Here is a 22,620-nt window from a genome sequence, read left to right on the forward strand (position 1 = left end):
TACATTGACATAATTAGTCACATAATCTTGATAATCGGATTTGTTTTTATACTCGGTTGTTTGAATCATACAAATACCGGTAATACCACTATTATCAGTTTACAAATGTATCCTGATTGATTGTTTCGGTTACGGTCTCATTAATGGGTCAAACCTTCACCACGCCTGGCGGTACAGTTATGTTCTCGCGAAGCGGTGTTTACGTTCTGCTGTCACGTGGCTTCGGATCGCTTCATGTTGCTATTGGCGACATCGCAGTTCACACAGGCGTACTTGATCCATTCGCTGTAAGTAACTAGTCCGTGGGATGACATTTTTAACACCTGGAAGAAAACATTTAGAGTGTGTTTAGTGTTTATTTTCGTCAAAAACACATACATTGGATGTACTGAACTATTTATTAATTGGCTGTTGCAGTAGAAAACTTGACCATAAATCACACCGCGGAAGAATATCGACATTCAACTGTCTGCTAGCGATAGAAGCATGTTACTGTCATGTTGAGGTAATCACAGGTTACTGTAAAAGATTGTTTTAGGCGTGTTCACAGAAATCGAAGCTGAATTCATAACCGGTAGACATCAGGTAAGTGTCGAGTATCTCTCAAGATGCCGACAACTTTGCCTTTGTCGAAATTGGTGGACCTGGCCCTCGGGACACCTGAGGTGGGGGCTGTCAATTTCAATGTTTTACACACTTTACTCCATGCGATGATCTCTAAACTAAATATAACAGATGTCAAAGCCGACATAAATGAAAGTGATCGTGATTTCCTTTCATCGAACAAACCCCAAAGAGTGATGACAGCCCTGAGTGATATTGACAGTGGCAAAGGGGAAGATTCGGAAGATGCATTAAGTGAAATTAGAGATTTGAGTGATCCAGACACCCCTGCCTCCTCTGCCAAACACAAGTTGAAAAGATCAGTCCCGTACCATCATCTTGAACTACGGGTAGAAAAACTTGCTGAACAGTTAGAAAATTTAAATGCTTTGCCTACAAACTCGGATCTGTTTGAGAGAGCCAAAGCCAAGGGTGATGGAGAAAGACCTATAGCTGATATGTGGCAGTACATGCAACTGAAGAAACGAGTGGATGCCAATGAGGAAGGAGTTGGAAAGGTAAATATGATCCCATTACATTAAACATTTACAGAATTATTACCTGTAATATAAGACTCAGAAGAGTGTGTGTTTTTGAGGATTTCCTGATTATAATTCTCAAATGCATATTAAAAATTGTCCGAAACATTTATTAAATTGATGATATATTTTAGAATATGTTTATTTCTTGATACTTGTGATAATATTATGCTTGATGCCACTTTTTGATACAACATCCAAAAATAATTACCTTTCAGGATTATTCTAACATCTTCTGTATAGTCTAATGGTAGATAAAAATCTAAATAAATGGAAAGTTCTTCATTATCCATATACTGTGTGCTCAGAGCATAACCTGTGTGCTATAAGCTATTGATTATATGTCCCATGGGAACGGGAATAGATATCAACTCCCAAAATATACTACTGAAATAGTAATACCATAAGGCAATACCATATAAAGTGCATAATATTCTACTTAATAGTAGGATAACCTAACCAAATGTTATGTTTGAACAAACTAACCACTAAACACGAAGCATGATGCTCTGTGAGAACTACTAAATATAATTACACCATTAATAATGCACGTGTATAATAGCCTTTATTTATGATGTCATGAAGATAATCCAGGATGTCATGTGTTGGTTATGGTGACAGCACGTCATCAAGGCTGGTGCTAAAACTGAAATAGCTGTTGTATAGAGTTATATTTGCCATAGGGATATTTAGGTACACAGGAGTGCCAGTGATAAAGTCCACAATTTCTTTGGCAGAGTACCGGGTAGTATCCCTTAGCTATGCAGGACCCTTAAGTTTAACCTATAATAACTTTAATTTGCGTACAAAACAGCTTTAAACTTCTTTGAGTGGCATTTAACTTTCACATGTCTAGAGAGAAACACTGGTCTCATGCTATTTATAAGAGCAAGAGTTCAAGGTTCAGTTCATGGTCAGATTTGTGTTGACCAAGGTAATGTAATGTCAGTCTGTACACACATCTTATGGTCACTTATGAACCAGTGAGACAGTGATAGTAAATACTGATGTACACCAGTCGTTATCTGTAGATTACATCAGACTCAGTAAACACTGTGTTGTCTCAACAGAGTTAACATAATCTCTTGGAAGATTATCTACGCCTATGTAAACATTACTGTGACAGTGTATGTCTTGAGTATTTAAATTCATGATAATCATAATCAGCATCAGACATGAGCTGTGTATGAGAACAATTAAATAAATTCACCTATATTTTGATATTTCATTTGTATACTCATGAATATTTCCACCCCAAAATGTATGCATCTTAGTAAAGGCTAAATGGGTGACTATATTATGTTATATTAACAGGCATGAGGATATATGTCAGACATTTACAGTGTGTATGTGTGTTTGTAAGGGAGAGTTTCAATTAGTACTGTTTACATGCTTACATATTAGGGGAGTGAATATGGTTTTACGCTGCTTTTAGCAATATTCCAGCAACATCACGGCGGAGACACAGAAATGTGCCTCACACATTGTACCTATGTGGGGAATCGAATCCAGGTCTTCAGTGTGACAAGCGGACCCTTTAACCATTAGGCTTCCCCAACGCCCCCTTACATATTAGGACAAGGGTAGACAACAATGAGTTAAAAAACCAAACCAACAAAGTATATTATTTATGACGTAGTTTTGTGGGAAATTATTTAAGGAGAATACAATTTGTCTTTATTACTGTTCACTTGTCTTGACTAGCGTATTGATATCTATGTTGAAACTTGGGTGTATACAGTGGTATAAGGGATCCTAAATTAACTTAACAGAACCAAGATTTTCAAAGCTTTCTTAGCACTAAGATAGTCGCAAGTTAATGTTAATGTATGGCACTTATGATCATCTAAGAGAGCTTCATGTAGGTCCTTGACCTAATATTAATCATCAATCAGTGTTGAAGAATTTATGTTAATACTGGAATCCTTGAATCTGGGTCCCTCCCCCTATATATCATCAACTGTTAAAATTAGGGTTATGACAAGGACCCGCTTTATGACTTGTCATTTCATGTGTAATTTCAAACACTGGTTATATACAGGACCTTGTAGACCAAGAATATTGCTGACTGTTGCGATGCCAAACAAACAAACCTTATAGATCACATTGTTGTTGTTTTGTACATATATTACTTGTTTTCACAGGTCACCTCACTGCTAACTCACAGTCAGTTTAAGACATTGTATCATTTCAGTAACAAGCCCACATGAACCAAGTATATAGATAAGACTGATTGACCACAGATATATGACAGAGGGCGCTCACAGCCCACACATTCTAACACCTAGCTGTAATTTGCATTCTGTAGAGTTCCCGTCCTTTTCACTGATCAGTAATGCTTCACTGCATAGGTTCAGACATTTTACTCGCTTGTGTTGTGCCACCTGACATCGGCCAATACCGTTATACAGTCATTCTGGCCTATACATTCCTGTGAACAGTGTAACTAAACTCACACTGGTATATTCATGAACAGCGCCAGTGCTCGGGGCATGTTTTGTTGAAGTGGATTTCTTTCATGGGGGTCTTTAGAGATCTTGAAGGATATAGTATGTTCTGACATGGCTCTTTGTTATGCATTCCTTCCATTGTGGGGTCCACCCATGTGTGAAAAACTTTCCTATAGGTGCAAAGTATTGTGATAAAGTTCTCGTTTATCAATTTAGTTTGCTTTCAGAGTTGAAGAAGGTCATAGCTGCTGAGTTTGTCATAAGTGTTACTGTAAATTACAAAACAATCATGAAATACATTAATTTGTTATAACTTGTGTCTTAACATGTCTTACTTAATCAAAATCAGTTAGTTCAATAAATAACACTATTCAGATGAGCATGATGACTGATCAAATTAAGTATTACAGCCCAAAACTAATACTTCTAAGTTCTTTTTATTGTGATACTGTTACTAACATAACCGAAGCCATGAAGGTCCGGCTTAGAATTGGTCTTCAGTAAGCCATACTTGCCGTAAGAGGCGACTAACGGCATCGGGTGGTCAGGCTCGCTGACTTGGTTGACTCATGTCATCGTATCCCAATTGCATCGATTGATGCTCATGCTGTTGATCAGTGGATTGTCTGTTCCAGACTCGATTATTTTCAGACTGCCGCCATATAGCTGGAATATTGCTGAGAACGGCGTTAAATAATAACCAATAACTTCCATAACAGCCAATATATAGCACTACTTGTGATATCATGAAACTGCTACGTAGTACATAGATGGTGTGAGAGTTTCTCAGGAAGGAAGTTGTGTAGACAGCTGTAGGTAAAGTGACATTTTACATACTGGCATTATGTCTTTAAAATTAATTATCAAATACATATGTAACATGGATGAAAATAAGAGCAACCCATCACTGCAACTTAGTTGTCAATACATTCATACAAGTTAAGTCAAATAGTGTAATGACCATTCCCACTTTCAATGCTAATATGTTTACAAAGATTATAAATTGATAGGAGTGAAAATGTTAAGCTACTAATCAATTATGGATAACAACTTTCACGACTCAAAAGGAAATTTAACTAGAAATAGAATGTATTCTTTAACAATAATAAATTTTCATGCTGATATTTGTGAGTGAGTGAGTTCAGTTTTACGCCACTTTTAGCCATATTCCAGCTATATCACGGCAGGGGACACCAGAAATGGGCTTCACACCTGATATTTTGACATAATTCTTGGGCTTGACCCTTTAAATGTGAATATAGATTGTGAACCCCAATATTACTGATCAGCTGAAAATACGTTGGATGGGTAATAGCTAACTTTAATGGTTAATCTTGATTGATTGAAACATATTTTATTCAATTAAGAAACGGATTGGGCACAAGTTATCCAACTTAAATAAGCCCTCTCCACATAGTTACAAGTGTATAATACAAAAAAGTTCAACAAGAGGCAGACAAAGGGTATAGATATGTACAGACAGAGTTATTTAATTCGTTTAGTGTTATGGATGTAGATATGTACAGATTTAAAAACATTTAATCTTCACCAGTCTATACTGATGTGGGTGCAATTACTAAACTAATCCTTGGGAGCTACATATATTTAAGTTATAATAAAGACAGAAATTTATTGAAGTCAATTGTTATAATTAATTCAGACAACAATAACATTTTCACAGATTTTTCAAATTTTCAAATTTTGTATTTAGGCATCAGCTGATTTAAGTTTTTGTATGACTATTAAGAAGAAACTGGACTAGTCTCCAGTTTCAGACTCATGTTTAAAATCACACTGGTTTTATCTCCTGAGAACCCCAGATTGATTAACTGGCAAGTACTTGTTATCTGTAGAACGATCACAGTTTGTACTTCCCTAGCAAAGACACTGCCTGCTCTAGTGACTTTGTATTGGAGGAAACACTTTATACAATTGTAGATCATGTATGTCACATAGATCAGGCAATGAGAAGGGATATCTGAATATTGACACATTGTGTTAGGTCACAGGACGGGTGTGGTGATTTGTATGGCAGAAAATGACTTATGATAGGTTTTATTTGATACCAGACGCACACAGGCAATGCTTGAAGTACTCAGCAAGCACTCAAACATCTCTGTCACAAGTCAAGCAAATAATGTACCACTTGATACAGCTGTTAGAGAAAGATAGTATGATCAGTGGCTTGAAAGTTGTCTAGAATATATATACGGTAATCACTATTTCACTCTCATGAGGGGCGGTGGGGTAGCCTAGTGGTTAAAGCGTTTGCTTGTCACACGAAAGACCCGGGTTCAATTCCCCATATGGGTACAATGTGTAAAGCCCATTTCTGGTGTCCCCAGCCGTGATATTGCTGGAATATTACTAAAAGCGGCGTAAAACCAAACTCACTCACTCTCATGAACTATGTATATTCAGTCTGTCTGATTGACACCATCATGTCACATCTTGTGACCTGAAAACGGGACATTAACACATGTGACTAGTACTGTGCTACTGAGGTGATATTTTTCAATTCAAGAAAACAAAGAGTGGGACTACCCTATTCAGCAATGAAGTATATCACGAAATATCTTCATGCATGCCCTGACACGAGATATCAAGCTTACCATGACAGCTTGTGTCAATTATTAATCAGGATCTTTCAGGACATTGATATTGGCAAAACAATAATACCAATGACCACATGTTTATGTGAAAGACAAAAATAAACATGTAAGTTCTTTGCCTGTATTTTTTACCACATATTATTGTTCACTTCCTATTTGTGTTTACACAAAAGACCCCCCCCCAAAAGCTTTGAAAGAGTTTTTTTTTTTCTCTTTGTTATAAAAAAAGAAGTATGTATGATATGAGCAGTTGAGTTAGATCACACTGTGACATAAAAATGTGGGGTTTTTAAGAAGAAAAGCTAATATCCCCTGTGTAAAATGTTTACACGAATAACGGTGCACAAATATGGCTGTTTGCTGAACTTGATTGTGGCCAATCTTAAACCTCATTGTTTTAAAGTGTAAAATAAAAAGTGTAAACTGAAATCAGCTGGAAGTGAAACACTGAGTCAGAAACGCAAACCAGCACAGGTACTGATGTCAAAATATTCAGCACCAGACAAATAGTGCTGTCAAGAGTGAGAGCTTATATAGAAACTGCCTGTTCGACTTAGTTTTTAAACTAACCTGAGATGCTAAAGATTCTTCTTATTCCATTTTGATTCAGTTAAGAAAAAACAACCACAAAACTACTGACAGAAACAAAGTGTATGCTTCTGATCTCAATGAACTTCATTTGAATTATTATTTCAAGATATTGTAGTGCCTATTTGAGTAGGACTCCTAATATGAAATACATTGTCAAAACTTTTAAAAATTGCTGATTTCATAACAAACAGTGTTATTTTTACAGTCAGTTTAAGGTATGGATTTAAATCAGTCATATCTCTAAGATCGTCTTGTTGAATAGGGGCCTCAGTGGTTTATGTATGTACAGAAACATTTGGCTGACTATCTAGTTATACTTATATTGTCCTGTTCACACACAGATTGTAAATTTGATACAAACGCTTGGTGGTAATACATCAAACTGATCGATCAATTTTATCGTGATTATCATTTCATAATCAATCGTGTATGACAGCTTGTTTGGCTAGGTGCTGCATGTGGTTTATTCAAACAAGTATTAATATTTTTATGCTGCATGTATTGACTCATGTATTGATATGGTGTACATGGAAACCATTGGCACACAGCTGTATGCTCACAAGTCTGAAATATTGCAGCCACACTGTTATTATTACTGTAGATAAATTGGATTTTACGCTTTGTCATTTTCTATCCTCGAGAAATATAGATCAGGATATTGAAAAAAGGGTGGTGGTGCACATAATACCCAAGTCAAGTGACTTAGCCGAGGGCACAATTACCATGTGTATAGGTGTTGAGTGCAACGCCTGCAATAACCCCTTCCTCCATCTGGTAGTGATAGCAAATAAGTGGGGTTAACTTCAAAGGGTTCTGGAGGTAGTAGCTATTGAATTTTAATCTAGGTACAACCTTTATGCTGTTTCCATGTTGACACTGACTTATATTGATCAGTGAGGGACTGAGTGGTTTGTCAATGACTATCCTTGACAAAGGCAGCTCTTGGATTTTGAATAAAAGTGGAGGGAATTGGTTGCATGTAACATCACGCAGCTAATGCCCAAATCTGCATCATCGCATGTGCATGTTACAAAAGGGGGTTGGGTGGACAGGGTCGTTGACTTCGTTGACCTGTCATTGTATCCAAATTGCGTAGACTGATGCTCATGCTGTCGATCACTGGGTTGTCTAGTCCAAGCTTGATTATTTACATATTTCCACCATATAGCTCAAATATTGCTGAGTGTGACATTAAACAACAAAGAAACCCAAACAAGCAACAGCATGTTGTGTTTAGCATGCTCACTAATGGTGTCCCTGACATAAGAAGTTGATACTGAGAAGAGGAGAATACAGATGCCTGCAGTGACTGTGAAATCTGTGACAATAAACATACTTATTGACTATCTGTAGACCATAAACAAGTAGTGTATGCATTTTCTATGTTACTGTTTGATCATTAACAGTACCATATAGCTGTTCACCCTTCCCAAAGGCAGGCCTGAATGTTTCAGTTGATGTCCCTAGTGGAGGACCTGATGAAAGAGATGCAGACGTTGCGAGACACAAACTCCAATCTGCTGGACCGGATCAACAGTGTAAGTGTAAATAAGTATAGGGATACCTTACATGCACGTTACAGCTAAATATGTTTCTGGAAATCATCAATACCGGGTTTAACTGTCAACTGAGTTTGGGTCTTGCTAGGGATCATTGTGCAAAACATACATTTTCTTTAAGCATCAAGTTTGGAGTCTTTAGAAATTATTATACACTAGTTGGAATTATTCACCCTTTGAAGTGGCATGAAGTAGCCCAGGAATGTTTATACATAAAATGAAGAACTGAACACACTGACCTGTTAAATGGTAAGCTATTTGATACAAGCAATTTTCAAGCACATTGAATTTGTAAAAATGTTGCATGTTGCAAGAAATATCATTTCTGAATTTCTGAATGAATAAGGTTGTATTTCAAGTAACTGATATGAAGATTGGATCACAGTTATATGTTTATGTTATAATAATGAAATGCATTATGTATCATGAAATGATTCATGATATTGTCAAAAGTATGTGTGTTGAGACTTTTTACTTTCTTTATAGTTGAATATTGATGAACTAAACAAGAAATTAGCGGATTTGGAAAAGGTTACGGTGAGTATTTGTATTTTGAAAATAATTCTGAATCCTATGATGAGATTTGAACAACTTGCCTTCTGATTCAAGGTCGAATGCCTTGTCCACAAGACCAAATGTTAGCTATGTCAGCCTGGTGACAATTGAAAGATTGTATTTGGTAAATGTGCAAATATTGTATGACAACTCATATTCTGGCATTGTTATGTGCGTCTTGCCTCATAATCAGTTAACATCAACTGTTTGATAATTGTCTAGAAAAAGCAAGAGTGTTTCTGTGCCAGAGACTTCACTGACGATCCGAACAAGTTTTTCTTTTTGTCATCATTTCTTTCACTTACAGTAGTGTTTGTATGGACAACATATGCATTAACTGTTCTGACTAGAGGGAAAGATGTACTTGGCTCAGGATTCAGGCTAGTGGTTACGTCAAAGACTATGTCTTTACAGAATGATTTGAATGACAAGTTCAGCACACTGCCGACCGCTGATGACTATGCCCAGTTTGTGACCTGGCCTCCTAGAGGATGCCTTGAAGGGGGTGAGGAAGGACTTCGAGGAACTTCAGGTACCTCCCCAAGAGAGAGTTGTCATTGAGATGGGCAGCCAGACAGAACAAAGAGCGGTAAGCAATCAAACATTATCAACAGGTTTTGTGTCTTTTTGTAGAATTGATCATGGGAGCTGAAGAAGGAATATATTCTTAGTATTTGTTATGCATTAGAATTTAGTCATAGTGCAAATTAAAGATCTTACATTGACATTAGCCATTATTAGGTGTTTTATTCATGTGCCTGTCTTAGAAAACTCAAGTCTTTACATTGTAACATATATTTTGCTAGAGTTTCTTTCTAGTTTCTCTAAAGAAAATATATTAAGCGATGGTAGCCTTCTTCCATTGCTTAGAATATCAGCTTATAGTTTTCCTGCCAGACCTTGAACCCCTGCAAACAATTACCAGGGAATAATTTGTTGGTGGTATGTGTGTTGTACAGAAATCACCTTATATTAGGAAAATACAAAATGCATGCTGATCCATGTATTTAAAACTGTACATTGAAATGGAAGAAATCTCAGTTCTAAAATAACATAGACTGTTGTACCACTACTCCTCTCAACCCAATGGTTGGATAAAGAAAAACAATTACATCTGTTGGTTTATGTCATTTCCAATATTGCGACGTTTCTTTTGCCTTTCAGTATATATATATCTATGTATTTTATATATAATCATATATATATTGCTGTGTATGCATTAGCAAATAATATGAAATGAATTCATTTCCAATTAGTTCATTCTGTGACAAGCAAGATAAACCAAAACACTTGAATGTTACACCGGAAATACTGATACAATGAGATTTGTATGGCGCCACCTGATGTCTAATACAATTATCTTAAACTAAATAGGATTTCATAGACTGATTGACCCTTAATTCCATATTCCACATGCTAAGCTTAGAAGCCAATTTACAACCTGGTCATGCCTGGGAAGATTACACTAGTCCCATTTAATCATACATTGTTACCTTATTACAATCCCTGTTGTATGGAGGGTGTTAGGATTTCATGCAGTCAGTACACCCCGTTTATGTAGCAGGTATTAGTACTCTCCCTGATGTCTACAATGCTAGTACAGTGATTACAGTCTCCTGAGTGCTATGGTCTCATGGCATGGCCTAGTCTGTCTCACAGTCCCTGAACCACATTATTTTCCCCATTGCCAAGCCCTCTCTGCAGTGCTTAAGCCCTAAATAAAGCAAGTCTAGATTTCCCCAGGTTCAGGATCTCTGGTGTACCTAGGGCTCCTTTTCAATTTAAATGGGCTTGTTTGTTACTATCAAAATTATATATATTCAGAGACTAAGCCTTAGTCTAGGCATGGCCATTTTCCCATCATTTTGTTCAGCCAATTAGTAAACCTTGAAACAAGATCTGTGCACACATTTCAACGTGTCCCTTGGGGCAAAGATGTTGGTTTCCAGGAAATGCTGTAGTTCCTCTTGAAAATGATTTGTGTTTTACCTGGAAATTGTTTGGTTATTGATAAGATATGAACCAAGTCATACTGATATTTAGTGTTAGAATGTTAACTGATCCTGGGTTGTTGCTTTTTACTGTAGTATTACACATTTTCGAGGCAACCATCAATTTTTTTTAACATTAGGTGTAGGGCAAGGAATATGTTTTTCAGAGTGGTCTTTATTATGATATTGTAGAGTATGATTTCTTTTCATGTAATGAGTTTTTAAAACATTTTGGACAATTTGGTATGAGAACTGTTCATAATTTTAGGTGAAATCTGGTAGTTGGATCCCAGCTATAGGGCTAGTTTTGAGAACAATATGATATGGTAGCTGACGAGAATTATTTCTGATAAGCTGGTGAAATCTGCTCATAGCTTAGACTAATAGTATAGACATAAACCTGATTGTTATGACCCTAGGTAAGTATCTGTAGTCAAGATTAAGTACTAAGGACTGATTATATTATAAACTGCATTAATGTTGATTTTATTGTAAAAGGGAGGCTAATTTTGTGAAATATCGGTCCAATCTGAAAATATCTTTTGAAATCTGCAATAGTATTAGCTGAGAGTCTGTTTTAACTTTGCATATGATTACGACCCATGAAATTCGTCTTCAACAACCCATGTTTGTTGTAAGAGATGACTAAAAGGATCGGGTGGTCAGGCTAGCTGACTTGTTTGACACATGTCACCGTATCCCAATTACGTAATCAATGCTCATGCTGTTGATCACTGCATTGTCTGGTCCAGACATTATTTAAAAACTGCCGCCTTTTTGCTGGAATATTGCTGAGTGCAGCGTTAAACAACAAACAAGCATCATATGATTACATATGCTGAAGATTTCTCAGTAGCTAGCAGTTCATCACACATATTTAGAACATACAAACATCCATGGAATTTATTCCAGCATTCAATACAAATATCAGTCCAACATCATGAGTACAATTTTCACTCCAGAGTTATTTTACTTAACCTGTGTGAGTGGTCAGTTGAAACACAAAATGTTGTTTCTGAGTGTATACTTGGTATGCAAAGGTGTCCTTAATGCAACACATAGGAATTCAGATTATGTTGCATGAATTTAAAGCAAAGATTTTGTACAGCAACTTATAATGACTATTTGCCCAACTGATTCTTTGTGATCCCCTTCAACCCAGCCTCTCAGCCTCCCACCCTCTCTGCTGTAACCTAAGACCCGTGTAATTGTCACATTAGCCTCATGTGACCAGAATAGATGGTATGTCACAAGCGTGTAATCGACATGGCTATTTGCGCCGTGCTGTCGTGAGGAAGCAATATGTGATTGGCCACATTCCTACGGTATCAATAGTCTCGTTTTACAGTAATTGTTGCAGTCACTGTGTTTGAAACAGGCTTGAGTGAAAATTTTAGAAGTGTGAACCTATTGTTATGCAAGAGGTCATTATAAATACAGAGCAGTTTAACATCTCAAATGACTTGCTATGACTTGTTAGTGCTTGCCACCACCAGTTCCGTAATGGCAGTTTAGAGACAGGGTGCAGGTTGTTTGAGGGTTAGAATTCTCGACTCTTTGTAGCATGTCATATTTATGGACAAATATTATGGCTAATTTGAAAAGTACTTGTTAAGTTTTAGTGTTGAAATGTGTAAAATATTATCATAATAATTTTTTAAGTAAACGATCATATTAAATTGTGTTGGACATAGTCGAAGTGTGTGGAACTCATATCAATTTGAAAATATCAAACTATGAAAATAGTTTCTGGGTTACATAGAAAATGTGAGAATATAGATCTACAGTGCAAATATTCCGTAGAGATATTTTTATAGTCTCATGTGGAATACGAGGGAAGTGCTGCCCTCACCATTTGACTTTTGCTGCGAAAATTGTTTTAAAGTATGATAGTTGCCTTGCTAAGTCAGTCTTCAGACATTCGTTATTGCTTGTGATAGACGTCAGCAGATGAGATGTGATAACAGTTTCAGTGATATTTAGATATGTGATAATAGTTTCAGTGATATTTTGATATGTGATAATAGTTTCATTGATATTTAGATATGTGATAATAGTTTCATTGATATTTAGATATGTGATAATAGTTTCAGTGACATTTAGATATGTGATAATAGTTTCAGTGATAGGATCAGGTGGTTAACACGGTTGGAATTGGCAACACTGACATATTATGAGCTGTACCACAAGGCATGCAACAATAAGCTGTGACTGTGCTTATATGCTGCTGATTGGTGTGGATATTGATTGACTGTTGATTGTAATTGTAGCTAAGTTCACTAATCTTGTAAGCATAGCACAGTGATAATGGGATCATGCATCCGTTGTTTGAGTCAACTCGGCTGGTCATTGACACTGATTGAGATGGACCAGTTCATCACTCCAGGAAAAATCATAAATTTGTACAATTTATATGTCTCTGTCAGAAAAAGTAAATTCACAATAGTGGTTATTCATCAGGGTGTGATTTCGGAGGTTTTTTTTAGTACCTGCACCGAGTGCAACCTGGCTTAAAGGTTTGGCTGCACCATCAAAATTTTGGTTGCACCATAAAATAATGTCACTAGTTCTAAAAAGTATCATCAGCAATTTTCATAACAAGTACTCAGTATCAGATACATTCATCAGAATCTGACCCCATGATGATAAATGGTAAATGATTCTATTTTGCATCTCCTTTATTTATAAATCTCAATTATATTATTACTGCTACTTCTAAGATGCCTAGCGGTTAGAACAATCAGAAATAAAATACATTATCAGACAATAAAGGTGTAGTTCTTTGATGACGTAACAATTGAATGACGTTATCCAGTCACTGCGCCATTCTAGTGTGCCCCCTCGTAGTCGAACTATTTTACATTACGTCACAATGTAAGTGACGTCACGATGCATGTCAGTTGTCATCGCTCCGTACGGCCTCCTACAGTAAACTACTCTGTTGCATCCCGTTTCTTGGTTTTCATTTGCTTCACGCAGCTAACATCACTGGTGGAAACATTACGTTTATGTTTTACGACGGTTAAAATGTGTCAATTCGACTCACAAGTTTTCAGCGACACAGTAACGTTCTCAATGTTTACATTCCCACAATGCAATAGTGGAATGTCGCTTGACTACTCAGCTTCATCTGGATGTACTGATCTAAACTTACGTTGGTAGTAGAAACACGACGTTCATATTGCCCCATATGGTTTACGTTAATGACAGATGTAATTAAAATTATTCAGAGAAGATATTTAATCCGAACGTAAACCGTCATCAAACTGTTATCATTTGTTTTTTGCTGGTAACGTTCGTCTTAACGTAGGGGGACAGACACATCAATAGAACAGCGCGCCAGTTAGCCCTGTGCGAGGATTCTTAATTTAGGTCACCGACACCGTCGTTTGTTTTCTGCCTTAAATTAATCGTAATTATCCTTAGAAAGTATTAAATTTGGCATCTTAGAAAAGAAATACAGTTCGCTCTACCACCATGTAAAGTGTAATAAAACACACTTTCGCCCTGAACTATTATAACGTTTAGCCTCTCGGACACAAGCGTCCTCGTACTTTAAGTAACTAATTTATGAGTACTCAAATGTTCATACTGTAACAAGTCATGCAGAGAGAAAAATATCACTTCCAATTAAAACACACAATGACAGTTATAAGATGTTGGAGGATTTATTGTTACCTGCACCGGGTGCAACCTGTCACTGAAGGTAACCTGCACCGGGTGCAACCTGTTACTGAAGGTAACCTGCACCAGCCATTGTTAGCACCAGTGCAGGTTGTAAATAGCAAAATGGCACCCTGTTCACAGTTGCTTACATGCATAATATCTGAGAACAAATAGAACATCAATCGGGACTGAAGATTGTTTACTTTAACTGTTATTAGATTGTATGTCTGTGTTCATTTTAACCATGTACTGTTGTGTCAGCACTATCATCATCAATTAGAAGAATGATTTATGACAAAATGACCAAAGATATTTTTGTGTTAACAAACATATTTCTGGTGGCAGTGACCAATTCTTTCAGTTCATGTACTCGGTTCCATTGTTTGAAGCAGCCTCTGTGCTATGCCTGTCATAGGTCTATGTTTATGAATGAGTTATGATTACCTTAGCACTAAGATCTCTTTGTACAAAGGCACCCTGGTATGATTTTTCTGTATTTCTTATTTAGAATCAGAAATGGCTTTATGAACCTAGATTTTATAAAACTTGAAATATCTAATCATGACCTGAATATAATCTCATCTTATGGAAGTTTCATCACGAACTGAAATGGGATTTTATACTGGAATTTCAGCAGGATTTTACCAAGAAGAATGTGCATGATTTTTTAATACATGGATTGTATTCCATCTTTATCGTCTTGTTGCATTTTCCCACATTGTTAAGTTTTATGTAGTGTTTGCATGACATAGATAGAATGATGAAAGCACATACAACCCGTTACCATGGTTACAAACACCACATAAGCTATAAATGCTATAAGAATTTTTACAGATTATTGCCGCAACTTTCCTAAGTCAGTGATGGAGTATTGGAGATTCAATGATCTTAGCACTAAGATTGCTTTGTGCAACTTGACACTGGGCTGTCTTAAAGTGATTAATGTTTCTTCAGTCCTAATGTAATGAGATCAATTATTTTGTTTGCATGAACACAGACCTACTTGACTTTCCTATCCATAATATTTCAAGTCAGCAGATGACTGTGGTGGAAGTTTTTCTCCATATCTGCAGATCTGAAAATCTGTGGGAAGTTCACTATCTCTTTAGTGGGAGGTTTTCTCTTTACTTGTTGAGGTTTACTGATATAGTGTATAAATCTAGAGGCCCTATAATGGTAAACTTTGAACATTAGCGTAGCATTATCAAAATTGACCTTGAAATGTTCATCACTTTGGACATTAGCATTTGAAATATTCGTGGTCAATCTATAACCCAATAATGGTGATTTTGGACATTAGCATTATGGGAAATGCTCAAGGGACCGCTCATATTTTTATGGGAGAAAGAGAGAGAGAAATGATGATGATTTGTTCTGGGGTCACCTATTTTGTAGGGGGTCATCAATTTTGTATGATGTTTGAAATTATGCTTAGAAATTATGGGAAGGGGAGGGGGTCATTGATTTTGTATGTGGCATGCAGGGGGTCACTTATTTTGTACATAAATTTTAGGGTGGGGTCATTCACATTGTACATGCTTCTCCATAAAAATCATCATCACCCACACACACACACACACCCTAGCCATAAATTATGAACGGTCCCTTACTTTTGGTTCCTTTTATTGCTAATCATGTATATGTGAATATTTATTTGATACCTGACCCATTGGCGAAGCCAGTGGGGGGTTCAGGGGGTACAAACCACCTGAAACACACCCCCCACCCCTCTTTTCAAAATTCCTGGATCCGCCCATGTGACCCCTAAATTATGTTCTTCTCACAGTCTACAGAGATGCATGACATAGATTAGAAAGTAGTCTGATGTTGATGTTGTGTTGCAGCCATCACGCCCTACCTCATCACACCGCACACCATCACGCCCAATGTCAAGTCTGAGCACATGCAGTTCAGGTCCCTCAAATGACCTGCTCGAAGTCCTTGAGAAAATTGGGAAGTTGTCATCTTCCCACGATGCCCTCACTAAACGTGTAGAGGAGCTGGAGGTAGGATTATGTTTTGTGTTTTTATTATCACTTATATGTATATATCTACACTGGCTGCCGAACAGTTATCGCCGGGTAACAGTTACCCCCAATACATCAGTATCAAATGTGTGCAGTTACGGTCAATTACAATTCCGGTATACTTTCCTACGGTATTTGACAACAATAAAGGACAGCAAAGGAAAATTCTTCACGGTACGTAACATAAGGGAAAAATTAAAGATAAAGTTATGAATCCTATAATTCTTTTAAGATTCTGAAATGGCGATAACTGTTACAGTTAGTTGTGAGAAAACACTTCTTTGTACTGTCATGATTCCCTTAAATGTAACTAATCAAAATCATCACATTTCAGCTTCATTTACAGATAGATGAAGAATCTAAATGCACATCATGAATGTTTTATTAAAACATCAGGCCTGTACCTATTTTGTTCTCCTTGCCAATTTACAGCTGGTGCTGTCAATGCCTTGTCCACCTTGAATACTGTGATATAGTTTAGACATTACATGGATTTAGGGGTTGAACATCTTTTACTCATTATCAATGAGTAATATGGAATATTGCCACTTGAGCTTATTCGGGTATTTGTTGTACTGATTAATGTATCTCAACCTGCTTGATGCGAATTAGGTAAGAAAGCCTTCACATTGCAGAATTTTGCTTGTAATGTCTCACAACTACTACTGAATAATGTCTAAAGCACATAGATTTTTTCATCACTCTTGCCCTGATCACACACTGACAAATGACTCATGGTCTTGGCCACTCACAGATGTTAGACTGTTGAAGATATTGAGGTTTTCTTTATTGAAAAACTCATGTTATACCCAGAGCAACAAATGACCTTATAATTGATCACAGCTTTATCAGGTTATTGAAGGTTTGCTTGCATGTATGATATATCTGTTAGATCTTTAATTGAACTGAGTCTTAACTGAACATAGCTACCTTTGTTAGTTGTGATAAGAAATGTGTATTTTAAACTTTTTTTAGACTGGCTAGAGTTTTGTCAATAAAAAGGATGGGAACAATTCATGCGTGTTTTAATCATATTAATCTTGCTAAATTGGCAGTTCCGACAAGAAAATGTCCTTTTATGTCTGCAAAAGCTACTTAGTTTTCTATGGTCAAGAAAAATCTGAATGACAAGATTATCATCTTGCTTCTAGCTGTTCTATTATTTTCACTCACCAGTTGTGACTTGGACAGAAAATATAGCTATTTTTGCAAATTATGGATTTCTGAATAAAAGGTTGCAATAAACGTCTATTGATTGGCGTAATTATCAGTCTGTCAAAATACATGTCTTTATCACTTTGCCGTTTTCTGCCTCTCTAGGACATTAAGTACATTGCATATATGAATAACAGCTCATTCAGTAGCAAATCATAGCCATGTACCTCTTACAGAGTAATTGAGTGCACAGACATCCAGCTGAGTGGCAGTAATCACGTTGGAATCGGACTATAAACAAGCTTTGTTTGGTATTGATTGACTATTGATTAAGACATAGATTCGCATGCTTCAACACCTGCAGGACACGAAGAGGAAGCCAAGTCTCATTAACAGGGCTGTCAGTGACAAGAGAAAGCGCTATTTTATGCATAGTGCATTTGGTGCAGTTATCTGCCTGTTAAAGTACAGATGTTGTGAAATCAGGCTTGTCTTGATAGACCGTGATGTAATATTTATAGAAATGGAACTCCGAGATGGGGGATGGAGACCAAAGTTCTTGTAAATCAGTAGGTCTATCATGGTGTACTTACGACCATTAAAATTTAAACATGCATTGTTTGAAATAAATGGGGGTTCCTGAAGTTTGCTGCTGTAGTTTTTGGATCAATGGACCTCATGAATGTTTAACTTTGAACATTTGGGACTTGGTTAACAATGTGACATTATGCCTGATTTGGCACTCATAATATCAAATCACTGGATCGTCTAGTCCAGACTTTAGTATTTACAGGTAAGATCCAGACACCTGAATATAAATCTTTTAATTTCAGAAAGAGATGTGTTTAATATGGTGCAACTATTAGACGGAATAATTTCACATTGGAAATCAAGTTATCACAAACACTGACTGTTTCAAAAATAGGTCAAAACATTTTCTTTTCAAATCCTTTTTGCCTTTTACTTTCATTCTCTGTCATGAAACACTGAAGACACCAGAACAGTCTTAATATTTGATGGTTCCATTTATTATTATCACTATTATTACAGTTTTTTCTTTACCTGTTTGAATATGCGTGCCACAACTTTGCTCTTAGACCTAGCATCATTTTCAGAAGAATGGTTGTAATATGGACTGTTATCAGTCTACTTGACCAAACTGAATCTTACTTGACACTGACAAGTGGCATACAGGTTTGATCAGAGACTCAGCTTAACTTGACCCCTTTCCACAAAGTGCTCTTATTACTATCAGAAGTTTGCGTTAAAGTTTGGGAGTTACAATGGCCTTATCGCTGCGATTCCTTTGTGGAACAGGGCCCTGGTAATGTGTTCTCTGACATATGTCCAGTATTGTGCCACAGACCTACTTCCACACTGGCAACATTGGACATACCATAATATCCCTGACGGATTTGTTTCTATATTGTAATACCCTTTCAGTTACTAAAATACAATTCTCAAATTTCCCAAAGTGTGGCCAAATATGTCTATACATGTAACAATGAATCTGATCTCTATTACAGGAACAGATGAAGAATAAACTGGACAAAGATGCTCTTGAAGGACTGAGTAAGTAACCAGACTGTCTGCTGTAGTGAGTGAAGGTGAGTGAGTGAGTATGGTTTTATGCCGGTTTTGCAATATTCCAGCAATATCATGGAAGGGTACACCAGAAATGGGCTTCACGCATTGTAACCATGTGGGGAATCGAACCTGGGTCTTCGGCGTGATGAGCGAATGCTTTAACCACTGGGCTACCCCACCGCACCAGTTAGTGAAGGAGTGACTTTGGTTTGATGCTTCTTTGAACAGTTACTGAGTTCAGTTACATATAGCGAGTTATCTGAATTATGGGAGGGAAGTCCAGGTGATGCAGGTCACTATGTCCACATCTTGAAAACCCGCAGGCAGGGTATTTGGACATGGTACAGACAAACCATATATAATGTCTAACCATAACTGGGATTTGAACTTATGACAGGGCTAGAAATTTAGCTTTGTTTCAAGTGTTGGAAAAATGTTTTTGTTCTTCTACATATTGGGACCTGTGAAGATCCGGGGTAGAGTTGATCTTCAGTAACCCATACTTGTCATAAGAGGCAACTAACGGGATAGGGTGGTCAGGCTCGCTGACTTGGTTGAAACATGTCATCGGTTCCCCATTGCGTAGATCAATACTCATGTTGTTGATCAGTGGATTGTCTGTTCCAGACTCGATTATTTACAGACCACTGCCACATAGCTGGAATATTGCTGAGTGTGAGGCGTACAACTAAACCCACTTACTCACTCTACATATTGGTTAAAATGGTAATCTACCAAAAAATGTTACAAGTTTTGCCTGAATTTTTGTAACCTTGAACAAGCACATTTATGTTGATATTCAAAACCTGCACCGCCTGCAGATTCCTGCATATGAAGTCAATACTGTATTGTGAAGTGTGACATGTGAAACCACAGTGCCCCTGTGCCCCCTGTTGTTCAACTGTATTGAATTTGATTGAAAACTGTCCCCTCTGTGAATTATAACACTACCTGCCTCCAGCTAGAGCCCTATTGCTACCCGGAGTTAACTTCAGGGTTTGAATAATTGATAAATTAGATCCGAGTTATGACAACATATTACGGCATGTTGATAGTATGAAAAATTGATGAATTAGATCTGATTTATGACAGATATATTATGGCACATTGTCAGTGTTGGCAGGTCTATACAAATCCTCCTTTGTTCCTGTGAGCAACATGTCCTATGTTTGAGTATTATTTCATGTCCAATAGTATCTGTATAGAAGATGCAGAAAACTATCTGATGGGACACAAATGTTTAATCACTCAAGCAGACCTTTTGTATTGCCAATTAACACAACATGTCTATACATACAAATATATGAACAATATGTATTCTGTGGATTAAACCTCCAAGTTATCATCAAGATCATGACATTATGCTTTTTGTGTTAAACAGGGCTAGGGTCCAAACAGCTCAAATTATTGTACTCAGAATATCATGCTTAACTCTGTGTATTGTTTCCTTGTTCAACTTTAGCAAAGAAATTTTGCTGAGGCAGACACATAAATTTTGAAAAATGGGAGTACACAAAATCTCCTCATGTTGTTGCTTATGTGTAATGTCTGAAAAAATATTGGGGTGGGCACCTCCTGTTCCCTGGTTCTGCCAATGTTTTGTGTATTGTTTTTGCAACTATTCCATCCAAACTGGAATAAATCTTGCATCATACTTGAAAGACAATATTTCAGAACTTTACATCATTTTGTTCCCACAGTGCAACAACTTGCATATCTTTCTGAGAATCACGGAAACCGAGAACCACTGGTGGTGACCTTGCCTCCTCAGATTGAGAGGGTGGAAGTGATCTCAACATTCTCTCAGACCTCCCCTGAGCCCAAACCTGATTCCCCCAAACGTGTAACAATTGTTGAAACTCCAGAACCTGTTAAATCTCCTTCCCCTCCTCCAGCAATAGAATCTGAGGTAGAAATAGTTATCTCCTCATCAGAACCCGAACCTGAACCTGAACCCAAACCTGTGACAGTCATCCCTGTTCAAGTTGAAACTGTCCAAGAACCGGAACCAGTTAAGCCTGAACCAAAACCAGTTGAGGTCACTTCCGTCAAACCAGTTTCACCACCTCCAGCACAACCTGAACCAGTTATCATACACATGCCTGGACCTGGTATATGTCTATTTGTATAGCTTAGGAGACAGTAGTTATAGGCTTTCAAATAGAACTCTCTGAAGTTCAGTTTGTTGTGTCATAGGGCAGTAAATAGAATAACACACCTCTAATGTGTTGAAATTAATAGTTACCAGGCAGTCTCATGACTAGGTTCTGAGTCTGATGGAAAGAAAAAGTGTTTTGTATGGCATTTGCTAGCTCCTAGATTGAGAAGTTGCATTTGTTCTTACATTAGGTACTGTAGATGACATTTACATAACAAAAATCTAACAAACTGTTTCAAATGTTCGTGCTACTAACCTCACTTGTTACCATGGTTAATTGAAATCGGGTAACTTATTCCTTATATTTTCTACAATCTTAGAATTTGTAGAAGCTGAGTAGCAACAATGACATAGCAACTTAGAATATAAGTACACTCATATTTTCATTTTCATGAAAATGGTTTGGCATTTATGAAAGATATTAACACGACTTATATTTTTGTAATTATCTTATTATTTATAGACTAAAGTTTTGTTGATAACATGTACTCCATATATTCTGTCCCGATGAAAAAACTGTCAGTAGTGTTATTGGACAATTTTGTGTCAGAAATTCTGCCATTTTATAAGTTCAGTTTGATTGGAATAACCATGTCAAAGTAAAAGAAACAAATTCATCCACACAGTTATATATCATGCAATATAATCAGTAGTGGTTGTTTATGACCATATTGTTCAAGACTGATGTTGTTTTTGATCGTATTGCTCAAGATTGATGATCTTCATGACTAAGGTTCATGACTGGTATTGTTCATATCTGATGTTGTTCAGGACAGATGTTACTCATGGCTGATGTTCAATGGATGTGTTCATGATTGATATTGTTCATGGCTCATGTTCATCACTGTGTTGTTCATATCTGATATTGTTCATAATTGATATTGTTCATGGTTGATGTTCATCACTGGCGTTATTTACGGTGGATGCTGTTCATATGTGATGTTGTTCTTCCTAGACATCTCAGGGGACCTGATGGAGCAACTGAACAAGTTGAAAGAGGAGCTTGATGCCCTGCAGTCCATGAGAGATAAGGTGAGCTACAGGGAGGTTGTAGTTTTAGGTAGAGAGGAGACTGCTAGTCAGGCATGTCAGTCATTTATTCCTTTTGACATAAACACATAAGCTGT

General features: G+C 36.9%; 1 protein-coding gene across 1 annotated transcript in view; it reads left to right on the plus strand.

Annotated features, from left to right (window-relative positions):
• The first annotated feature begins 315 nt into the window (after positions 1–315).
• Positions 316–22,620, plus strand: part of LOC124282257 — a 39,920-nt gene continuing 17,615 nt past the window's right edge. Inside the window, 8 exon segments of the mRNA XM_046718206.1 lie at positions 316–1,121; positions 8,250–8,333; positions 8,841–8,891; positions 9,324–9,391; positions 9,393–9,498; positions 16,411–16,572; positions 19,275–19,320; positions 22,449–22,525. Coding sequence (XP_046574162.1) covers positions 609–1,121; positions 8,250–8,333; positions 8,841–8,891; positions 9,324–9,391; positions 9,393–9,498; positions 16,411–16,572; positions 19,275–19,320; positions 22,449–22,525 — 1,107 coding nt within the window. The 5' untranslated portion in view covers positions 316–608.

Source organism: Haliotis rubra, unplaced genomic scaffold (genome assembly GCF_003918875.1).
Source record: "Haliotis rubra isolate DU_JTF1 unplaced genomic scaffold, ASM391887v1 Scf297, whole genome shotgun sequence".
Taxonomy (NCBI): domain Eukaryota; kingdom Metazoa; phylum Mollusca; class Gastropoda; order Lepetellida; family Haliotidae; genus Haliotis; species Haliotis rubra.